General features: G+C 41.0%; 1 protein-coding gene across 12 annotated transcripts in view; it reads right to left on the bottom strand.

Moving 5' to 3' along the window:
• The window catches only part of ST3GAL3 (ST3 beta-galactoside alpha-2,3-sialyltransferase 3), a 174,844-nt gene that overhangs the window by 42,281 nt on the left and 114,645 nt on the right, over window positions 1-17,918 (bottom strand). For all 12 annotated transcript variants that reach the window (XR_004426849.1, XM_033152358.1, XM_033152365.1 and 9 more), the window contains 3 exons: window positions 16,501-16,564; window positions 13,530-13,625; window positions 12,195-12,381 (listed from right to left, as the gene is read on the bottom strand). Coding sequence is in view for 11 of the 12 variants with exons in the window: in XM_033152358.1 (XP_033008249.1) it covers window positions 12,195-12,381; window positions 13,530-13,625; window positions 16,501-16,564 (347 nt within the window). In the remaining variant the exon portion in view is untranslated. The remainder of the gene's footprint in view (window positions 1-12,194; window positions 12,382-13,529; window positions 13,626-16,500; window positions 16,565-17,918) is intronic.

A 17,918-nucleotide genomic window follows, 5' to 3' on the forward strand; every position in this document is an offset into this window, starting at 1 on the left:
CTGAAGCTCAATCCAGGTAAAACTGAGGCACTTTTAATGGGTGGTTGGGAAATTACCTGCTCTTGATGGGATTACACTCCCTTTGAAGGAGCAGATACATAGCTTGAGCGTACTCCTGGATCTTTTGCTGTCGCTGGAGGCTCAGCTGACCTTGGGTGTGTGAAATGCATTCCATCAGCTTTGGCTGATGGCACAGCTATGCCGCCACCTGGACAGGGACAGCCTGCCTAACTTCTGTTGTCCATTTACAGGTTGGTAGCCGTGTTGGTCTGCCATAGTCAAAACAAAATAAAAAATAAAAAAATTCCTTCCATTACCACCTTAGAGACCAACCAAGTTTGTTCTTGGTATGAGCTTTCGTGTGCATGCACACCTCTTCAGATACACTGAAACAGAAGTCACCAGACCCTTATATATAGTGAGAGAGTGGGGAGGGGTGGTGGAAATGGGTGATTGGCTGATAGGTGTGGAAAACCTGTTGACTGTTAACAACTGCAATTGGTCTTACAGGAAAAAGCAAGGGGCTAAAGATAGCTTTGCCATGTATAATGAGATAAGAATCCAATGTCTTTGTTCAGACCAGGTCTCTCCATGGTTTTAAGTTTGGTAATTAGTTGCAATTCAGCAACTTCTCTTTCCAGTCTATTTCTGAAATTCCTTTGTAGTAAGACAGATACTTTGAGATCTTGTATAGAATGTCCTGGGAGACTGAAGTGTTCTCCTACTGGTTTCTCTATCTTGTGATTCCTGATATCAGATTTATGTCCATTTATCCTTTGGCGTAGGGTTTGGCCTGTTTGTCCAATATAGAGAGCTGAAGGGCACTGTTGGCATTTGATGGCACACACATCACAATGTTAGAAGATGAGCAATTAAATAGTCCTGAGATGGTATGTTTGATGTTGTTGGGGCCAGTAATGGTGTTGTCCGGATGTATGTGGCAGCAAAGTTGGCATCTGGGCTTATTGCAGGCTCTGGTACCAGTGTCCACGTTAAGTCCTGTTGTTGTATTATTGTGGGTGAGGAGTTGTTTAAGATTGGGTGGCTGTCTGTAGGCGATGAAAGGTCTTCCTCCCAGAGCTTGAGAAAGAGAATTGTCATTGTCTAGGAGAGGTTGTAGATCTCTGATGATGCGTTGTACTGTTTTAACTTGGGAGCTGTATGTCATTACTAGTGGTGTTCTGTTATTTTCTTTTTTGGGTCTGTCTTGCGGCAAGTTCTCTCTGGGTATCAGTCTGGCTCTGTTGATCTATTGTTTAACTTCATCAGACAGATATTTTAGTTCTAAAAAGGTTTGCTGTAGATCTCTTAGGTGAGAGTCTCTGCCTGTAGAGTTGGAACAGATGTGGCTGTAACGTAGGGCTTGGCCATATACAATGGATTGTTTGGTATGTTTGGGATGGTAGCTAGAAGCATGTAGATATGTTTGTCAGTCAGTTGGTTTACGGTATAAGGTGGTGTCTATGTGTCCATCCTGTATTTTCATAGTAGTGTCCAAAAAATTTATTTCTTGCATAGATTGGTTCATTGTTAGGTTGATGGTGGGGTGAAAGTCATTGAATGTCTGGTGGAAGGTGTCCAGGGTCTGTTGACCGTGTGTCCAGATAATAAAAATATTGTCAAGGTATCACAGGTACAAGAGAGGTTTGAGTGGGTAGGAGTTTAGGAAACATTGTTCTAAATCTGCCATGAAGATGTTGGCATACTGTGGGGCCATGCGGGTGCCCATTACTGTGCCACTGATCTGGAGGTCTATATTCTGTTGTCTATGTTCTGGTAACCTCTAGATTAATTTACTGCAACATGTTACATGTGGAGCTGCTTCTGAAGATGGTTCAGAACCTTTAACTGGTGCAGAATTCAATGAAGAAGGGTAAGAGGGAAAGTGGGGCATATATAAAGACCACTCCTCTTTTATTATATGCTGCTTTCCCTCTTACCCTTCGAGTCACCTCACTCTCTGACCAGCTCTTTGGCTGCCAATCTGAGCCTTGGAAAACTCATACAGCTGAAAGGAGCAACACTCTTCCCACTTCCTCTTCCAACATTTTGTGCTTTGCAAAACTTAGATTGACAGCTTGGATGCTGCTCTGAGCTTTGAAGAGGAAATACAGCTGAAAGTGGCAGTGCGATAGAATGTAATTCTGAGTTCTCCTTCAGCTCTACATACAGTACTTGATACCTCACGATGAAAAGGGGAGTAAGGGAGGGGGAGCACAGAGGTTTCAAAGGCACTAGTGGAAGTAATCAGTCATGAGCACCATGTTTGCAACTCCAGGATAATGGAAGGATCTTGGCCAATTTCACAATGTGATAAGAAGGGGTGGCCCATGACTCAGAAACATGTGGGGCAGTGCTTTGAATGCAACTGCGAACTGAAGCAGATGGACTGCTTGTTTAAATAAAGTATTTACAAATTGGATTAAATATATTTCTGTATTTTATGCAAGCTCTAGGGCTTAAATAATCGTCAACAAAACATTATCAACTAGGAAAGCTTCCTATAGCTTGTCTTTATGCCCAGAAGCCAAAGCTGTGATCTTGAAACATCTACAAATGAAAACAAAACCCCAAAGTCAACAATATCTTCATTTTGCAGATGGCAGCAAAGAAAATGTTACAAGGAGTTTTCTAAACATGAAATTTTCTAGGTTTATTTGAACTACTTTGTCTTGTTGCCAGCAACATCTGTGTGTAAACTCCCGGAGCTAGTGATGGGCAGGAAAACTTAATGCATCAAAAATGTGTGTACTGTATGTATTTCAATTTTTTTTCTTAATGCTATAATTAATATGACCTATTGCTTCTGGACCATCAAGGACCTTAATTCTAGGGTGGGGAAACAAGACTGTTGGATTGGATTCCTTTCCCTTTAAGGGTGGCAGGGCTCACTTGCAGAGGTATTAGTTGTGCAGTCTTTTTACCATGGTTGTTGTTGTTGTTTAGTCGTTTAGTCGTGTCCGACTCTTCATGACCCCGTGGACCAGAGCACCATGGTACACTTTGCTTAAACCTATTTTGGGCACACTGGAGTTTGAAAAGATATCCTACTTTGGGTAACAGGATATGGGTGATATTCTGGTCTATTTCATTTGTATTATTCTAGGATTATCAACATTACCGAAATGTGCTACCATGCTGAATGCATTCAAAATAAAAGCATCCTGTTCCTTGTGTTTGGGTTCCAAAACGGAGGCTTTGTGGTTTTGTTCTACAGCTCCTTGTTTCTCAGCTATAAAGCTCATCTCCACCACTATACAAACCACAGGCAGCTGGCTCCGTAGCCACTAACCCCTGTAGGCTTTAGCAGCTGGTATTAAGGTATCCTCTCAGCTGCTGTGTTCTACTGGGGCAGCCACTATTATGTCTAATAGTCTGATTAGAGACAGATGCTTGGGGAAATGTCTAAAGCTGTTAATTCCTATTGGGGATACCTGCCCTTCTTTAGACTCAGAGGAGCAGACAGACAGGGCAGTTAACAAATGCCAGGCACTACTAAAAACACACATTTCCTAGAGCTCATTCAGCTCAGTCATGGGAAGAGAGCTAAGGGATATATTCTGAATGTTTGCATAGACCTTATCAAAAAGTATATTCCTCAGATCTGGGATAAGAGCAATCTTTTTAGGATAGGGGCTAGAGATGAGTTGATGAGAGGTGATTCAATACAGTGAGTACCCTGCAGCCCAAGAGGCAGAAATTCAATCAGACAAGCAGATTTTACAGTATCTTAGCAGTAGCAACTTAGGAATAGCCCTGCTGGATCAGGACAGTGGTCCAACTAGCTTCCTGCTTTTACAATGGCCCACCACATGCCCATGAGAAGCCCACAAGTGAGATCTGAACACAACAGCACTCTCCCTTCCTGTGGTTGCCAGAAACTGGTATTGAGAAGCATGACACTGCTTCTGGACCATCAAGGGCTTCACTTCTAGAAGCATCTGAAATAGACTTCTGCCAGTTATCGTAGCTAGTAGCCACGGATAACCTTATCTTCCTTGAAGTTGTCTAATCCTCTGTTCAAGTCACCCAAGTTAGTGGCCATCACTGCCTCTCGTGGAACAAATTCCATAGTTTAACTATGCACTGTGTGAAGAAGTATTTCCTTTCATCTGTCCTGAATCATCCAACATTCAGCTTCACTGGAGTCCATGAGCTCTATTGTTATGAAAAATGAATAAAAACTTTTTTAATCTCCATTTTCTCCATGCCATGCATAATTTTATACACTTCTATCATATAACTTCTTACTTGCCTTTACTCCAGTGATCAGTAATTAGGGAGGGCTCATAATTTGTTCTTCCTATGAGTTGAGTGGAGGGCTAAATTACACCCTCCTTCCAATTTCTTTAACTTTACACTTGAATCAATTGAATCCACATCATGTGGGGTGTCACATGAAATGCTCAGTAAACAGGAAGAGCACAGCTAAGGACATTCTATATATGGAATGTAAGGTAGATTTGGGAGGATATAATTTTTTCATCTATGAGAGCACAGGTGAAAGCAGGGCACGTATGAGCTGAGTTAGGTCTTTACCTCTTCCAGAATCTATTATTGCCTCCCCCTGAATAACAGGGGGAGTGGCAGATTTTCAACTGCGTAAGTAAATACATTGGACTCTATAGGACTTACTTCTGAGAAGGCATGTAGAGGATTGTGCTGTTATATTACATTCCTTCTTGAGATTTGTGACTAAATTCATTCTTCTTTCTCAGTCAGACAATACCCATCCCCCTCTCTTTGCAGGGCACTGAGGTTGTTTCCACCATCAAAGTGGGAGTTTGCATCCTGAAGAGCTGCGAACTTTCTGGTGCCTGTCATTACTTACATTTGCCAATACTGGTTGAACCGAGCAGAACTTGGGGGATGTCAGGGTATCCTTGGCCTCCTGTTATCTGAATGCTTGAATCGTGTAATGACTCCAGAGAGGGTGTTAAAAACACCAAGCTATCTCAAGAATGTGTGGAGGATGGTATCAACACTGCCAATTTCTCCACTCCTTTGCAGTCATGTGTTGGGTAGACTCAGAAAAAAGATGCTTATCTATTCTTCATTATGGAACATCTAAGTGGAGGTCTAGTGAAGTACTGCTACTGAGATCTTTTCCAGCGCTTTTCTTACAGTCATCACACTGAGTCACTTCCCAGGCAACTGGCCTGTTCTAGTGACTTCATTTTTATATAATTATTTGCAGGAAGTAATTATTTCCTTCAGCGAGCAATAAAGTCTCACAATGAAGTGCATTTGTCATCAAATAAGGAGTGTTGTATTATGAAAGCAGAAACTGGGCAAAGCAAACCCAATGAAAATTCCCTGGGCACCCCTGCTCTCATTGAAGCAACAGCCCTTAAAATACAGAGTTTGCTCTATAGCTTGGTCACGGCCACCAGGAATCTCTGATTTGTGGGCAGTTGGTGAAGTCTAGTTTGGTTTGCATCTGCTCTCCCTGACATAATCACCACTCTTCTCACCCAACTACAAACCTCTGATATGTTTTCAAATGGGCTTTATTATATACTATCATCAAAGGGTTATTTGACTTAAAAAGAAGAAGCATTAGACACACTGGCTCAAAATGCCTGACATCCACAAGCCATGAAGGAACAGCCAACACCTGATAAGTCCACCTAGAATATAGTTTGTATTCAAGCTCTTTCCTGATGTATGGCACTTTTCTACCCATCATATTTTAGTGGAGTGCAAAGGCACTTATGAAGAATGCATTCTGAAAAGCTTCCAAGGTGGAGGCATGTAATAAATGTTGCATGTTGTGCAAGGGACTAAAACCAGCTAACAGGTATTTTTAAAAGAATCAGATGTCCTTAAATGTATCCAAGTGCCAGGGTTCAGTCCAGCCCAGACCTTGAACTCAGCATTCAGCATCTCCATAGAGAAAGGAAAGCATGATTCTCCAGCAGATCTCCAAGCTACCAGTGACCCTGAAGACCTAACAGCTCCTCTGTCTCTCTGTTCAGCCACCACCAGCAATTAGACTGGGATAGTTGCAGTATTAGTTCAGCCTGTGGATTTAGCAGAGTGAACTTCACACATCTCCACACTGCCCATATAGTACCTGCTTTTTCCTAGGGTTGCCATATTTCAAAAAGTGAAAATCCAGACACAAAGGTTGTTGAGCTTTTTTTGGCCAAAGTTGTTGAGATTTTGTTATTTATTCCCCCCCCCCCGCAAAATTGCGAAAAAATACGGTTCTGAGCTTTTTGTTTTTTTAAGGAAAATTGGCAAAAACTACACTGCCAACATGGGTTGCCATACATCCAAATTTTCCTGGACATTTTGCCGGTTTTCTGCCTTGACACTGCTTCCAACTGCAGTATTCTGTTTATGTCTGGAAAATTCTGGACGTATGGCAACCCTACTTTTTCCAGTTTCTCACACAAAGGGGCAAAGAAAAAGGTCCAAAGAGAGCTCACATAAAGGTGTGCTCGTGGGGGGGGGGTGTAGATCTCCTGGATATATTTTGTGATTATGTTGCTCACAGTGCAACAGTCTGGTGTCACACATTCCTTCCCACACTTTTTATTTGAATTGCATTTATTTTTCCTTGCATCTGCCCAAGGGATAAATGAGCTATCATTTAAGTTGCATGGATACGATTGGGTTATTAGCTACCTTCCTAGTAAAGGTTCCCCGTGCCCTGGTTGAACTATCAGTTGTACTACTGAAAAATATGCAAAAATATAATGTAACTGGCCAATTAACCAGAAAATGGGTGGGGTGAGGGATCAGACGGGCAGAACATAGTAGAAATAGTGCAAAGATGAGTTCTTTGTGAACATTTTGTTCCTCTGTAGTGGAGTCTTTAGTCACTATGCTACCTCAATCTCATATAAAAAACTGAAAGGTGGATGCATTACCCTTCCCCAGATAATTATTTCTGTGGTCAAAATTACTTCCCATGCATCTCCTAGTCACTGCAAGGACAAACATGAATTTGGAACCCTGCAGGTGGGGGTGATATGCAGCAGAGAAGTGATAGGTGGGGAAAGTGTTAAGTACTCTTGCTACTTCTCCACTCCAAATTTGTCCCTCCTGAATTGAATGATACCAGGACTCTGTTAGCCTGTTGATGCATGATGCCCCTAGGGCAGCAAAGAAATGAAGTTTCTTCAACCCAGTTTTGTTTAAAGAGCTGTAACTCAGGAGGTGTGTTGATTCATAGCTGTGCATCTCACAGATTCTGCAGGTTACATCACAATATAGTACTCCATGTCCTGCAAACAAAACTTTAGCCCTGTAGAACTTCTCATTGATCCCTGATTAGTTGCACATAGGTTGTATGAGAATGGTTGGTAGATCAGCAGGAAAGACAAATCATTTGGAAATGAAGGCTTCTGTAAGGGGATATTTTTGTGCTTTATACTTCAGGAACAAGTTTGTGAAAATTACACAGAACAATGAATGAGATTGGAGGCTTGCCTAAAGGTATCTAGGTGAATGCAGTTAGCCTTTGGTACAATTGGCAACAGAAGGCCTAAAATTGAGAGAGGAAACGGAAAAGGGCAGATGTAGACCAAACAATGCTCCAATTCACCATGTGCCTCTTTGTGTGCCCCACCCAACCAGGAATGTAGTTATACAATCCCTGACTCCATTGCACAAGTGATAGGTTTACCAGACTGACAAATTGGAAGTGTTTCTGCCCACATATAATTTTGGTTAGGCCCCAAAGTAGGTACTCTCAATTAGCAACTCAGACTCATCTGCACAAACAGAAGAAAAGGAAGAAGAATTCTGATGTGATAAATATTAAAGACATGTAACTAAACAGGGAGTTTTAGTCAGTAGCTGGTTTTGAATATAGTGCTCTAAACGGTTTCTTGTTCCAGGCTGCAAGTCAGATGCTAAATGTTTGCCTTCACCTAAGCAGAAGCCCTCCAAACAAATCAAAAGACTGGAGTAAGGTCTGAAGACTGTACTGCAGAATGTAGTTATGAGCACTCAAAAGCATACATTTTTAAAGAAATAATATTCTCTTTGAAACCTTCAGTGCATAGATGCTTTTCTCCACAGTGTTTACAAGTGGGTGACTGGCGTAAGTAAATACTTAGATATTTGGCTATCAGAGGAAACTCAAATGTTAAGAAGAAAGAGGAAGAAATGTCAAATACCTTTGTGTATAGCACATACTTCAAGTACATGATTTTCATAACCATCCACAATGCCTTCTAACTTCAAGAGCTCTCAATGGGTTTTGTATTTGTAGGCTGCAGAAATGAACTCATGCATATTCCCAATTGTAATATGCTATTCAACACTTTCTAAGGATTTGATGGGTCACCTGTTCTCAAAAAGACACTCATTTTATGTCATTTCTGTGATGCTGACCTTAATAGTAAGCACATTTCCTTTTCACTTATATCCATCCACCTGATGGAGAGCACCACAGTGAAAAGAACAGTTTCAGCACTGCCAAAAATATCCTGTGCAAACCTGTATAGTCTTGTAGACTTATGCTTGTCTACTGTTGTGTGGGCAGGGCAATGCTGCCAGATTTTCTGCTTCTCCCACATATAAAGTAAATTATGATTTATATATGGCAAACACTAAGACAAACTGGGAGTTCAGCGGGAAAATGTCTGCCTTATGTTTACATAAATACACTTTGTGAACTTGTGTGTGTGTGTGTGTGTGTGTGTGTGTGAAACAAGCTCCTAATTTTCAAAATGTGTTTAACCTGCATGGATTTGTATGATCTTTTGTTGTGCTAAACTGAAGAATTTACAGCAACTACCATTCTGCATGAAGCTGTTGGAACAACTTGTGTGTCTCCTTGTTACAAAGCCATGCACAGACAAGCCAAAAAGGCCATAAACCTGACTGCTAATCTTAGTTGGTATAACAAAACTAAAGCTGATTCCAGCAGCTTCAGCACAGTCTTCTCTATGGGACAGGAAGGGGTATTTTCTTATTTCTCCCTTTTTTACTTCTTGTTTTCCTCCCATTGACTACAATTTTTGTGTCATTGCAATAACACAGCCAGCAGGACATGCACACCTCTAAACTCTTTCCATGGAAGTACTGAGAGGCCTCTGGTAGTGCTGTGCCATCCCACAGGTAGACTTCCCCCTCCAACTGTAAATTGGCACTTAAGGGTGCCATCCTACAGGAAGTGCTGTTAAGTGCCAACTATTTCCCCTATTTCCCCATTATCTCTAATAAAGTCTTCACGTGCCTATAAGTCAGGGCACAGTTGTGGCTTTCCCCAAAGAATCCTGTGAACTGTAGTTTGTTAAGAGTGCTGAGAGTAGTGAAGAAGCACCTATATCCTCCCCCCCCCCGCAGAACTACTACATAAATAAATTCAAAAACAAACAAATTACTGAACTGAAATGACAGTAAAGCTGGAGAGGCAAAGAAACACAGCATGTTTAGTGATAATTCATCTTGGTGACTGAGAACTCTGAAAACAGGCAACAGCATGAGATAAATTCCTTCCTTGGTAATGAATAAATGCATGAGGAACTAGACATCCCATGCAAGCTACTGAGCACTGTCACTACCTCACCTCCAGAGAGCACTAAAAAAATGAATTGAACACTAAAAAATGAGCATATCTATGGAAAGTTATGCTATAATATTTGCAAATACCAGCAGATTACAAGTGTGGGAAACAATGCCTAAACAACAACAACAAGTACATCTCCCCGAAGCTTGTGGGGAGAGAGGCAAGGTTTCAGATGCAGCATTGTCAAGTGGTCTAAAGCTAAAACTTCAAAGCAGAAAGTACTTTCCCAATTCCTTTCATATTTATAATGTGAGAACTTTTATTCTTATTTGGGCAGGATGAAAGAAGTTCAGGAATACCACAGTTCTGTACATTGTCCCTCAGGAATGCTAACTCCTGTCCCAGCAGTAGATTGGCAATTGCTTTATAAAAATATTAAAGGACCTTCCCAAACTCCCATGACACATATTTTAACTCCTCCCTGAACGTGCCTCTCACTTTGTCCTGGAAAACTGCCTTGCAAGAACAAGGTCAAAGAAGGGGAGTGAAAGAGAATTTCTGCTCCACTCCCTGTGTGTACAACACCTTTTAGAGAGAATCAGTTTAATAGCATTGCCCCTCCCTTTCCTCCCCCTTTGCTTACCTTGTGACTGTGATTCATTTTAAATGTTTAAAGCACCCATTTCCTCTTTGATGCAAGGCAAAGAGGATTAATTTTAACCTATTTGGATCATTCATTGGTTGGGGGGGGGCAATACTGTATTGTGCTGGCTCTTCCTGGATGGTGGCAGAGAGTTCATGTGTGACTAAATAAATCTGCTAATAAGGTAATACCCACAGTGGTAATGTGTTGCACAAGAAGAATTAGTTGCCACTTGAGCTATCCACTGTTCTCTGCATGCTTACACAATATTCAAAATCAGTAAAGAAAAGGGAAAGGGGAAAGAAGACTTGCTGCCATCAATATAGTGGTTTCTACAGTCCTAAAGAGAGCTAAGCTGATAAAACTGCCCTTCTTCCGTAATGATTCCATAGGCAGGTATAAGCATATGGAGAAAAAATTCCAGATGTACTGTAGTAAGACATTTCCCCATTATTTCTAATGAAATAATCACTGAAGTGGGTACTGTACAGGAGATGATCAGTTTCTTTTGTTCCTTCCTCCACTGGTGCCTCTGGAGCCCATATACACTAAGATTTGCTAGGAGAGAACATTTCACTTCATAGTAAATTTTGTTTTTCTTTCCTAAGCTATGTAGATTGAAGATTGTTCAGATCTTATAGAAGACAACTGATGTGCCTATGGAATAAAAACAGAAGCATTTCCCCTTGCCCAGTTTCAGCTGCACCCTATTTGACCTCCAACGTCATCCCTGCACACTGTGCATCAGACACACCTCTGCAATGAGCAGGCTGTTGAGCGTGGCTGCACTTGCAGGCAGGTGCTCACTCAACACCAGACTTACACTACTAAAGACATCTTCCTGATGCCGCAGGCACTTGCTCCATAAGCTGTTCATTTTGGCAGCCTACTGGTGAAAGTAGGTATAGGGTTATTTTTTAGAGCGGGGAAAACCTAGAAGCTACTTATTTCCAAGGAAACCTTTGCCCTCATTTGGCTCCTTTACCAACATGAACCAGATGTTCAAGGAGAGTTTCCTACAGATGAAATCATTTTATTGAGGTAAGGAAGTATATTTGAATCCAACCCACTAAATAGCATTGTATGTATGAATCAGGGCTGTCCTCTCATATTGGCGCAGTTATTTAAAAAGTGTCTGAGCTAAGTTTGGCAGAGTCTGCATTTTTAAGTATCTTTCTGCTGCCGCCTTTTCGAATAGAAAAGATGAGACAATGCTGACACTTCCAAACTAGAAACATTGTTGTCCCTAATGTTTGTTAACTTATTGCATTTATATTCATTTCTCTCTCTAAGTAGCTGCAGATTGTGGACATGGTTCTCCCCCTCCACATTTAAGCCCCACAACAACTCTATGAGGTAGCTTAGGCTGAGAGGCAATAACTGTTTCATGATCACCCAGTGAGCATGGCTGAGTAGGGATTTGAACCCTAGAATCCCAGTTCCTAATCAGAGACTCTAACCACTACCCTACACTGGATTCTCAACCTATGAAAAAATGTGTTCCATGCTTACAGTATAGCTTATGTCTCAAGCAACTAAAAAAGGCCAGAATGAAACAGGTATGTGAGACCAAAAATAACCTGAAATTGAATAGCAGCCTGACTGGAGTGTTCTTACCTCAAACACTCATTAAAGTCCTCCACTGAATCTGTTTATCAATGGGCTGAGCAGACTGTATTCTGCTGGGATATGAGGTGCTTCTAGATAGCCTAGTTTATCCCCCAAATCATTTTCCTATTTTGTTTGAATTTATTCGCCTTGAATATTGGATTAATTTAACAGCCTTGTTTTTATCAATAACAAGCAGCCTACAGAGATATATTCTTCTTTCGCTACCATTTTAAATTATTTATTTATTACATGCCCCAAACTCCACATTTCTGCTTCATTTAGTCGGTGTTCAAACTCAGGGTCATTTGAGATTAGAAAGGCATTCTGAAGCCCGTTTTATTACTTTGAAAGGCAAATGGAAAGGATGCATTCCACAGAAACAGAGCTGTGCAAGAAATGTAAGCACAGCACTGAGAGCTACAAGCAAAGAGTCAGGAAATACCAGGAGTTCTTCTCCAGAGTAACTCTTACCACTTTTTCCTTGTAAACAATGTACTTCAGCCACTTGAAATCCTGCCACTTGAACCCTGCCAGCACAAAGAGGGAATCCTTTTCATATTGCTCTGGTTTCTGGATGGCCCCTTCTGGGTATGTTATTCGCATTGTTGTCTTGCCACCAACATCCTTTTCAAAGCCTTTCACTGGAGCAGAGTTCAGCCTACAGAGAGTTCAGAGAAGAGCTGCCAGTTGCATTTACACCAGAGTTCAGTTTGAAATGGTAGCAAAAACACAGAATAGAAACTATAAAATTAAACAAAAGTCAGACACGAGCAAATATGCTGAGAGCTCGTAACTGCCAGTGAAACAGTTAAAACTGCTTGCATCCAACTTCTGGAGTTAATGTGTATAAAGAGATGATCAATTAGATCTGACTGAGCAACCAAGAATTTCAGAATTTAGTGTTTCCTGATTCTTCCACAGGCCAAAGTGAGAAGCTAAGCACTCAAATAAAAAGCCAGCCACTATTCTCAATGCAAACATAAAAGAATTTATTAGTGCCCTTTCTCATCCATCTATACTATCTTGATTTTTCCTAGAACATATTGAACTGCTGGTAAGTAGTTATTCTCTACTAGAACTATGGTGTGGGCCGATATTTATCATCAAAGCTTATCACAAAGCATAAGTGCATAGAACTTTTCACCTACAACTTAGTTTGTGGTATAATCATGCTCATGAGGTAGTGCTAGCAAGACTGCCTTATAAACTGAAACTAATTGTCCACAAACCAGAGCATCCCTAAGCACTTGAAGATGAAAATTTTTGGTATCCAACCCTGGAAAAGGAGCTCCTTGAATGCCCTTGGGTACTCTGCATATGAAGCGATGTCACCCTTGCACCACAATTTCCATCTGACAGGAAACCAAGAAACTGGCAACTGGGTCTCTATCTCTTATAGTTCAGGACCAGACAGTATTAGAATGGCTGTTCTGAAAAGCATTAGTCCAACATCCTCCTATGCCTCCCTGATAATGAAAAACATTTAACGTCTTGCCAGTGTGCCCCAGGTTTCCCCACTACAATTCATTAGCTGTTTACAACTCAGAATGTGATGATGTTATGTCACACATTGTATTATTAGTTGCTACTGCGGAAGCGGTAGAGAATGAAACAAGAAGCTGCTGTTTTTATCAGCAGTCCCACATCTGCCATACCTTCTAATTCCAGCCTTAGTCTTTTATGTGAGGCATATTGTGCCAAGGACACTGGAATCTGACAGGGCCAGAGGTGCTGCAAACCTCTACTACATATAGTAGGAAAAGAATTATAGAGCACCTCTTCCTTTCCCCTGTGCGGACAACTCACCTGATAACAATGTCGTAGTCATCGATTTTCAAACCCAGTGACTTGTTTGCTAGAATGCCACCATTTCCCACAATAACACATCTCCGGCAACTGAGACTGGGAAGGAAGCAGAGATAAGGGCAGTTGGGTAAACAGTAAAATCCACAAGCACAGAGCTCCTCCCGGTCAAGACCCAATTCAGGCACTGTAAGTCTAATCAGGAGGCTGTACTCTATTAATTTGCAGTAACAAACTCTGACAACTTATAGTACAGGGAGCATAGCAACACAGGTAGCAAAAGGAGGAAATGTTCTCACCATATCTACTTAGGCTTATTGGCTCAAGATGAAATCATTGCATTTAAATAGCTAACAAAATGTTTCTTTTCATAATGAAACAACTGCAAGGGAAGAGTTAAACAGTGAAAGTAAGTGCAGATTTTTTTGCACAGAAGAATAGTAACTGCTTAATCAAATACTATTTATCTATGCACAGGAAAATATGCAGGGAAGGGTTCCAAATCAACAATCCTTTAGAGGAAAATGACAGTTGTAGATTGTTGGTTAAAATCATGTTAGAATTCCTACTGCGATTCTCTTCCCTTTATTTTACTATTCACCTTGACATTAGACCTGGATCTGCATTTAATCCAATTTCCTCTTGTCCTCTGCTCAATGGACTGGATGGTACACTTTGCTTCACTGCCTGTTACATACAATGGGCCAGTCACCTTCCCTTCACCTAGCCTACCTCACTAGGTTGTTGTGAGGATACAGTGGAAGGGATCATTGGAGGAAAAGTGAGACATAAATGAAATAAATAATATAAAAGCATTATTGTCCCATGCTGTCTCCTCCTTTTATACAAGATAAAATTCCCAATCCAGATCCTTCAACATTTCCTTATCAGTGCTTCCTGGTAGTTCAGGAGAAGTCAAAGAGATTACATTCAAAGGGTACTTTTTACATCCTCTTTCAAGGACATAGTAAGAGCATTGTAATTTTAAGAATTACCTTATTTTTCCATGTATAACATGCCCCCGTGTATAAGACTATTGGGGGGGGGAGAAAATGGGGGGAGATGGCCCAGAGTTGTTGAGCTTTATTTGGGAGGGGGGAATGCCCTGAAAACGCTAACAATCGCAGCAGCAGCCGCCAATCCAAGGCAGCCCTTGCCACAGCCGCCACCACTCACCCACCCAATCACTACACACAAGCTCCTGCTCGCAGCTGCGCACATCCCTCCTCTGCACTACTCGTGTATAAGATGACCCCTGATTTTTTTTACCTTCCTTTCAAGTAAAAAACCCTCGTCTTGTACACAGAAAAGTACATGAATTGCCAACAGGAATTGGAGGCTGAAGGATGAGTAAAAACTGTCTATGTACTACAAAAGCCACTTCCTTAATTTCACTCCTCCTTCTTCCTCCCACTTATTGCTCTGTAAAGTCTTATATACATTAAAAAATATTGTGTATTGTTGAGTACAACTTTGGAAACCAGGTCTCAAATACCATATGATTTGTGGTTACATTTAGTGGCTCCAACAATAATGTGAAACAGGAGAGTAGGAACGCTTTGGGATACCATAAATACAAAGATGTGTAGAAAAACACTGAAAACTGCCTCAAAGGAAAACTGCAGTACTATCACCTCACTTCGGTAATATTTCAAGTATATACAGTGATCTGCAATCTTGATTTAACTCATTCTCATATCCACTCTGTATAAAAATGGACTACTATTCTTCTATTTTACTATTTTAAGGTAACTCAATGGAAAGGAGAATGAAAATGACTTGTCTAAAAGCTTGAAAAAAATATTTATTTAAAATTGTCTGATTTCAGGATGGGTTAAATCTACTCTGCTTTGTAGAATTCCCTATTGCTGTCCATAACCTTTAATCTATGTCTGTGTAGCCTTAATTCCTTGCATACTTCCTCAAGTCTCTCTTATCTCTTTCCCTTCCATCAGTTTAATCTCTACCAAGGATTGTGGCTTGTTTCTTCCAAACGAATCACAAGCGGTAAACCAAAAACAAACTTTGGTTACCCACTTTTGGTTTTCTTGGGTGTGGGCAACACAACATGCCAGATTCTGGTTTGGTTCATCCATGGCACTGCAGCAGCAGAAATGGGACATGTGGCCTGTTCACACTAAACCACTGTTTGTTTTAAACTATGGGTTATGACAGGTGACCCAGACCAGAGTTATTTCAATTTTTCTTGCCAATTCAGAATGTAAAATATGTTTAGTGAGGTAAACATTTGATAAAGAAAATTAACATAGAAGAGAAAATCTGAAATGGTACAGAGAAGTACAAAGCACAGTAGAAGAAATTGAGGCAAAGGAAAACAGCAAGAATTTGGTGCTAAGCTACTATTAGACAACAATAGGTGTGAGGTTCCACCATGTGCCTGTGCCAATAGATTAGTGAAGAATGTTCTATATTAAAAGCAAAACATTGGGGGGGGGGACAGGACCAATGAACATGTCCACCACTACATCCAAGTTGCTGCTCCCATGAATATGTGCATTAACAGCTTACGCCTCCGAAAGCCAGGTAAAAATTCCCATAATCAGTCTTGCTATAAGCTCCACTGCCCCACAGCTATAAACAAAGGGTTTAGAAGAGGACCTGTTAGTGAGAACAAGCTGAACCTTATATTTGTCTGAATAAACACTGTGCAATTCTGCTGCCTTACAATGATACCTTGGGGGAGGTTGTTACAAGTTAATGCATTTGTTGAAAGATTGTCAGTTATTTGTTTTGAAATGTAGGGAATCAAGCAGATTGCAGTAACACTAGAGAATAAAATTTCTGAAGCTGTCAAAAAAACCCCCAAACTATTTTATAGACCCCATGGATTGGAACAGGAGCATCATTCCCAGCTCCTCATTTTATTCCAAAGCCAATAGCCCATAGGGAGGCTGCTTATTAATGGCCAGCAACTCCCAGGGGCTCCTTCAGTCGCCCAAAAGAATCTACTCACCTGTCAAGGGCTGGAGTAAGACGATAATCTTTGGTTGCTGACAAGATGGCTTTGATCAGATTATCTGTTAAGAAAAAAATACATTAGAAGGGTCAGCTTGTTTCATTTTTATTCATAGTATTGATGTACAAAGACTTCAGGGACCAAGATGATTAATGAATGAGTTTGCACTAGTATATTTAAGTTTCAGCATAACAATTAGAAATTAGGCAAAGGGCAACAAACATTACATAAATACACTGTATTTGTATATTATAGCACATTATTTTGATTCAGGAATGTCCTAGAGCTAAAAATTCAGATTGACTCTGAAAAATAAAATTATATATCCAAAATGAATGAGCTTCAATAAACACAGGCACCTTTGATAATCTATTTCTCCATTGCTTCTTTGTTACATACAGTGTCTTCCCTCTTTGCTTCTCTTTCTGATGTGTACCAAGTGGATGTCCTGAACAATAAACCACATTGCTTTCACTAAAGACCTGCAGCACTTTCTACTTGTAAGGAGGGAGCCACTTGCATTACTCATACAGTATGTGCAACAGGTCTATTCAGTGCAATCAAGGGTGGCAAACCATTTTGGCAAGTATGCCGTAAGTCAACTCCACAACATTAGATGCCACCCTACGTAGTACAGTTACATGCAGCCCCTGGTAGATTAATGTGTTTTCTATCTACTGAGCCAGGGAGCAAGCAGCAATGTGGCAATCTAGAGACAGGCAGATTTGTAGACACCCACCTCTATGCCATAACCAGATCATTGGGCTCCAACTCTTGTACAGATGTACTACAAACTGAAGTTTAGATTGGCTATTCAAGATGTACACATGACTTTACAGCACTGAATCTGTTTGCGTGTCAAAACCCCGCGGCCACCCCCCACTGATGAATAAGACACAAGGACACAGATATTAGGTTAATAGTTACTGGGCAAATTTTGGCCACAACTTTATTGGTTACAGAATGTGACTGGTATTGGCTTAGGCACTGGAACTGACCCGACTATATCTGACTCCTGACCGCCATGCAGGGAGTCTTGTAAGGGTCAACAACCAATAGGGGGAGCCCCATCGATGCAAATCAACTTGAGCTCCATCTGGGTTCCCGATAGGGTCATGGCATGGCCCTAGCCCCTCCCTGGGCTTCGGACAAGATCCACACCCCTGATTCCTTTAACGGAATACCCTTAATATCGGAGGGGCAGGTGATGGCCACACCTCCCCTCCCCCAACGCAAGTTCAACCAATGCGTAACCGCCAAACCTTACAAAGTTGTGACGATTGCTACGAGGTTTAGTTTAGATTGGCTATTAAACATGACTTTTCAGCACTGAATCTGTTTTTGGAACATGATACTATAGTAAACAATAAAGAGCTCATTTTAACCAAGAACCAGAAGTGATGCATGACATAGCA

The sequence above is a fragment of the Lacerta agilis genome, chromosome 6, assembly GCF_009819535.1.
Source record: "Lacerta agilis isolate rLacAgi1 chromosome 6, rLacAgi1.pri, whole genome shotgun sequence".
Classification (NCBI taxonomy): Eukaryota; Metazoa; Chordata; class Lepidosauria; order Squamata; family Lacertidae; genus Lacerta; species Lacerta agilis.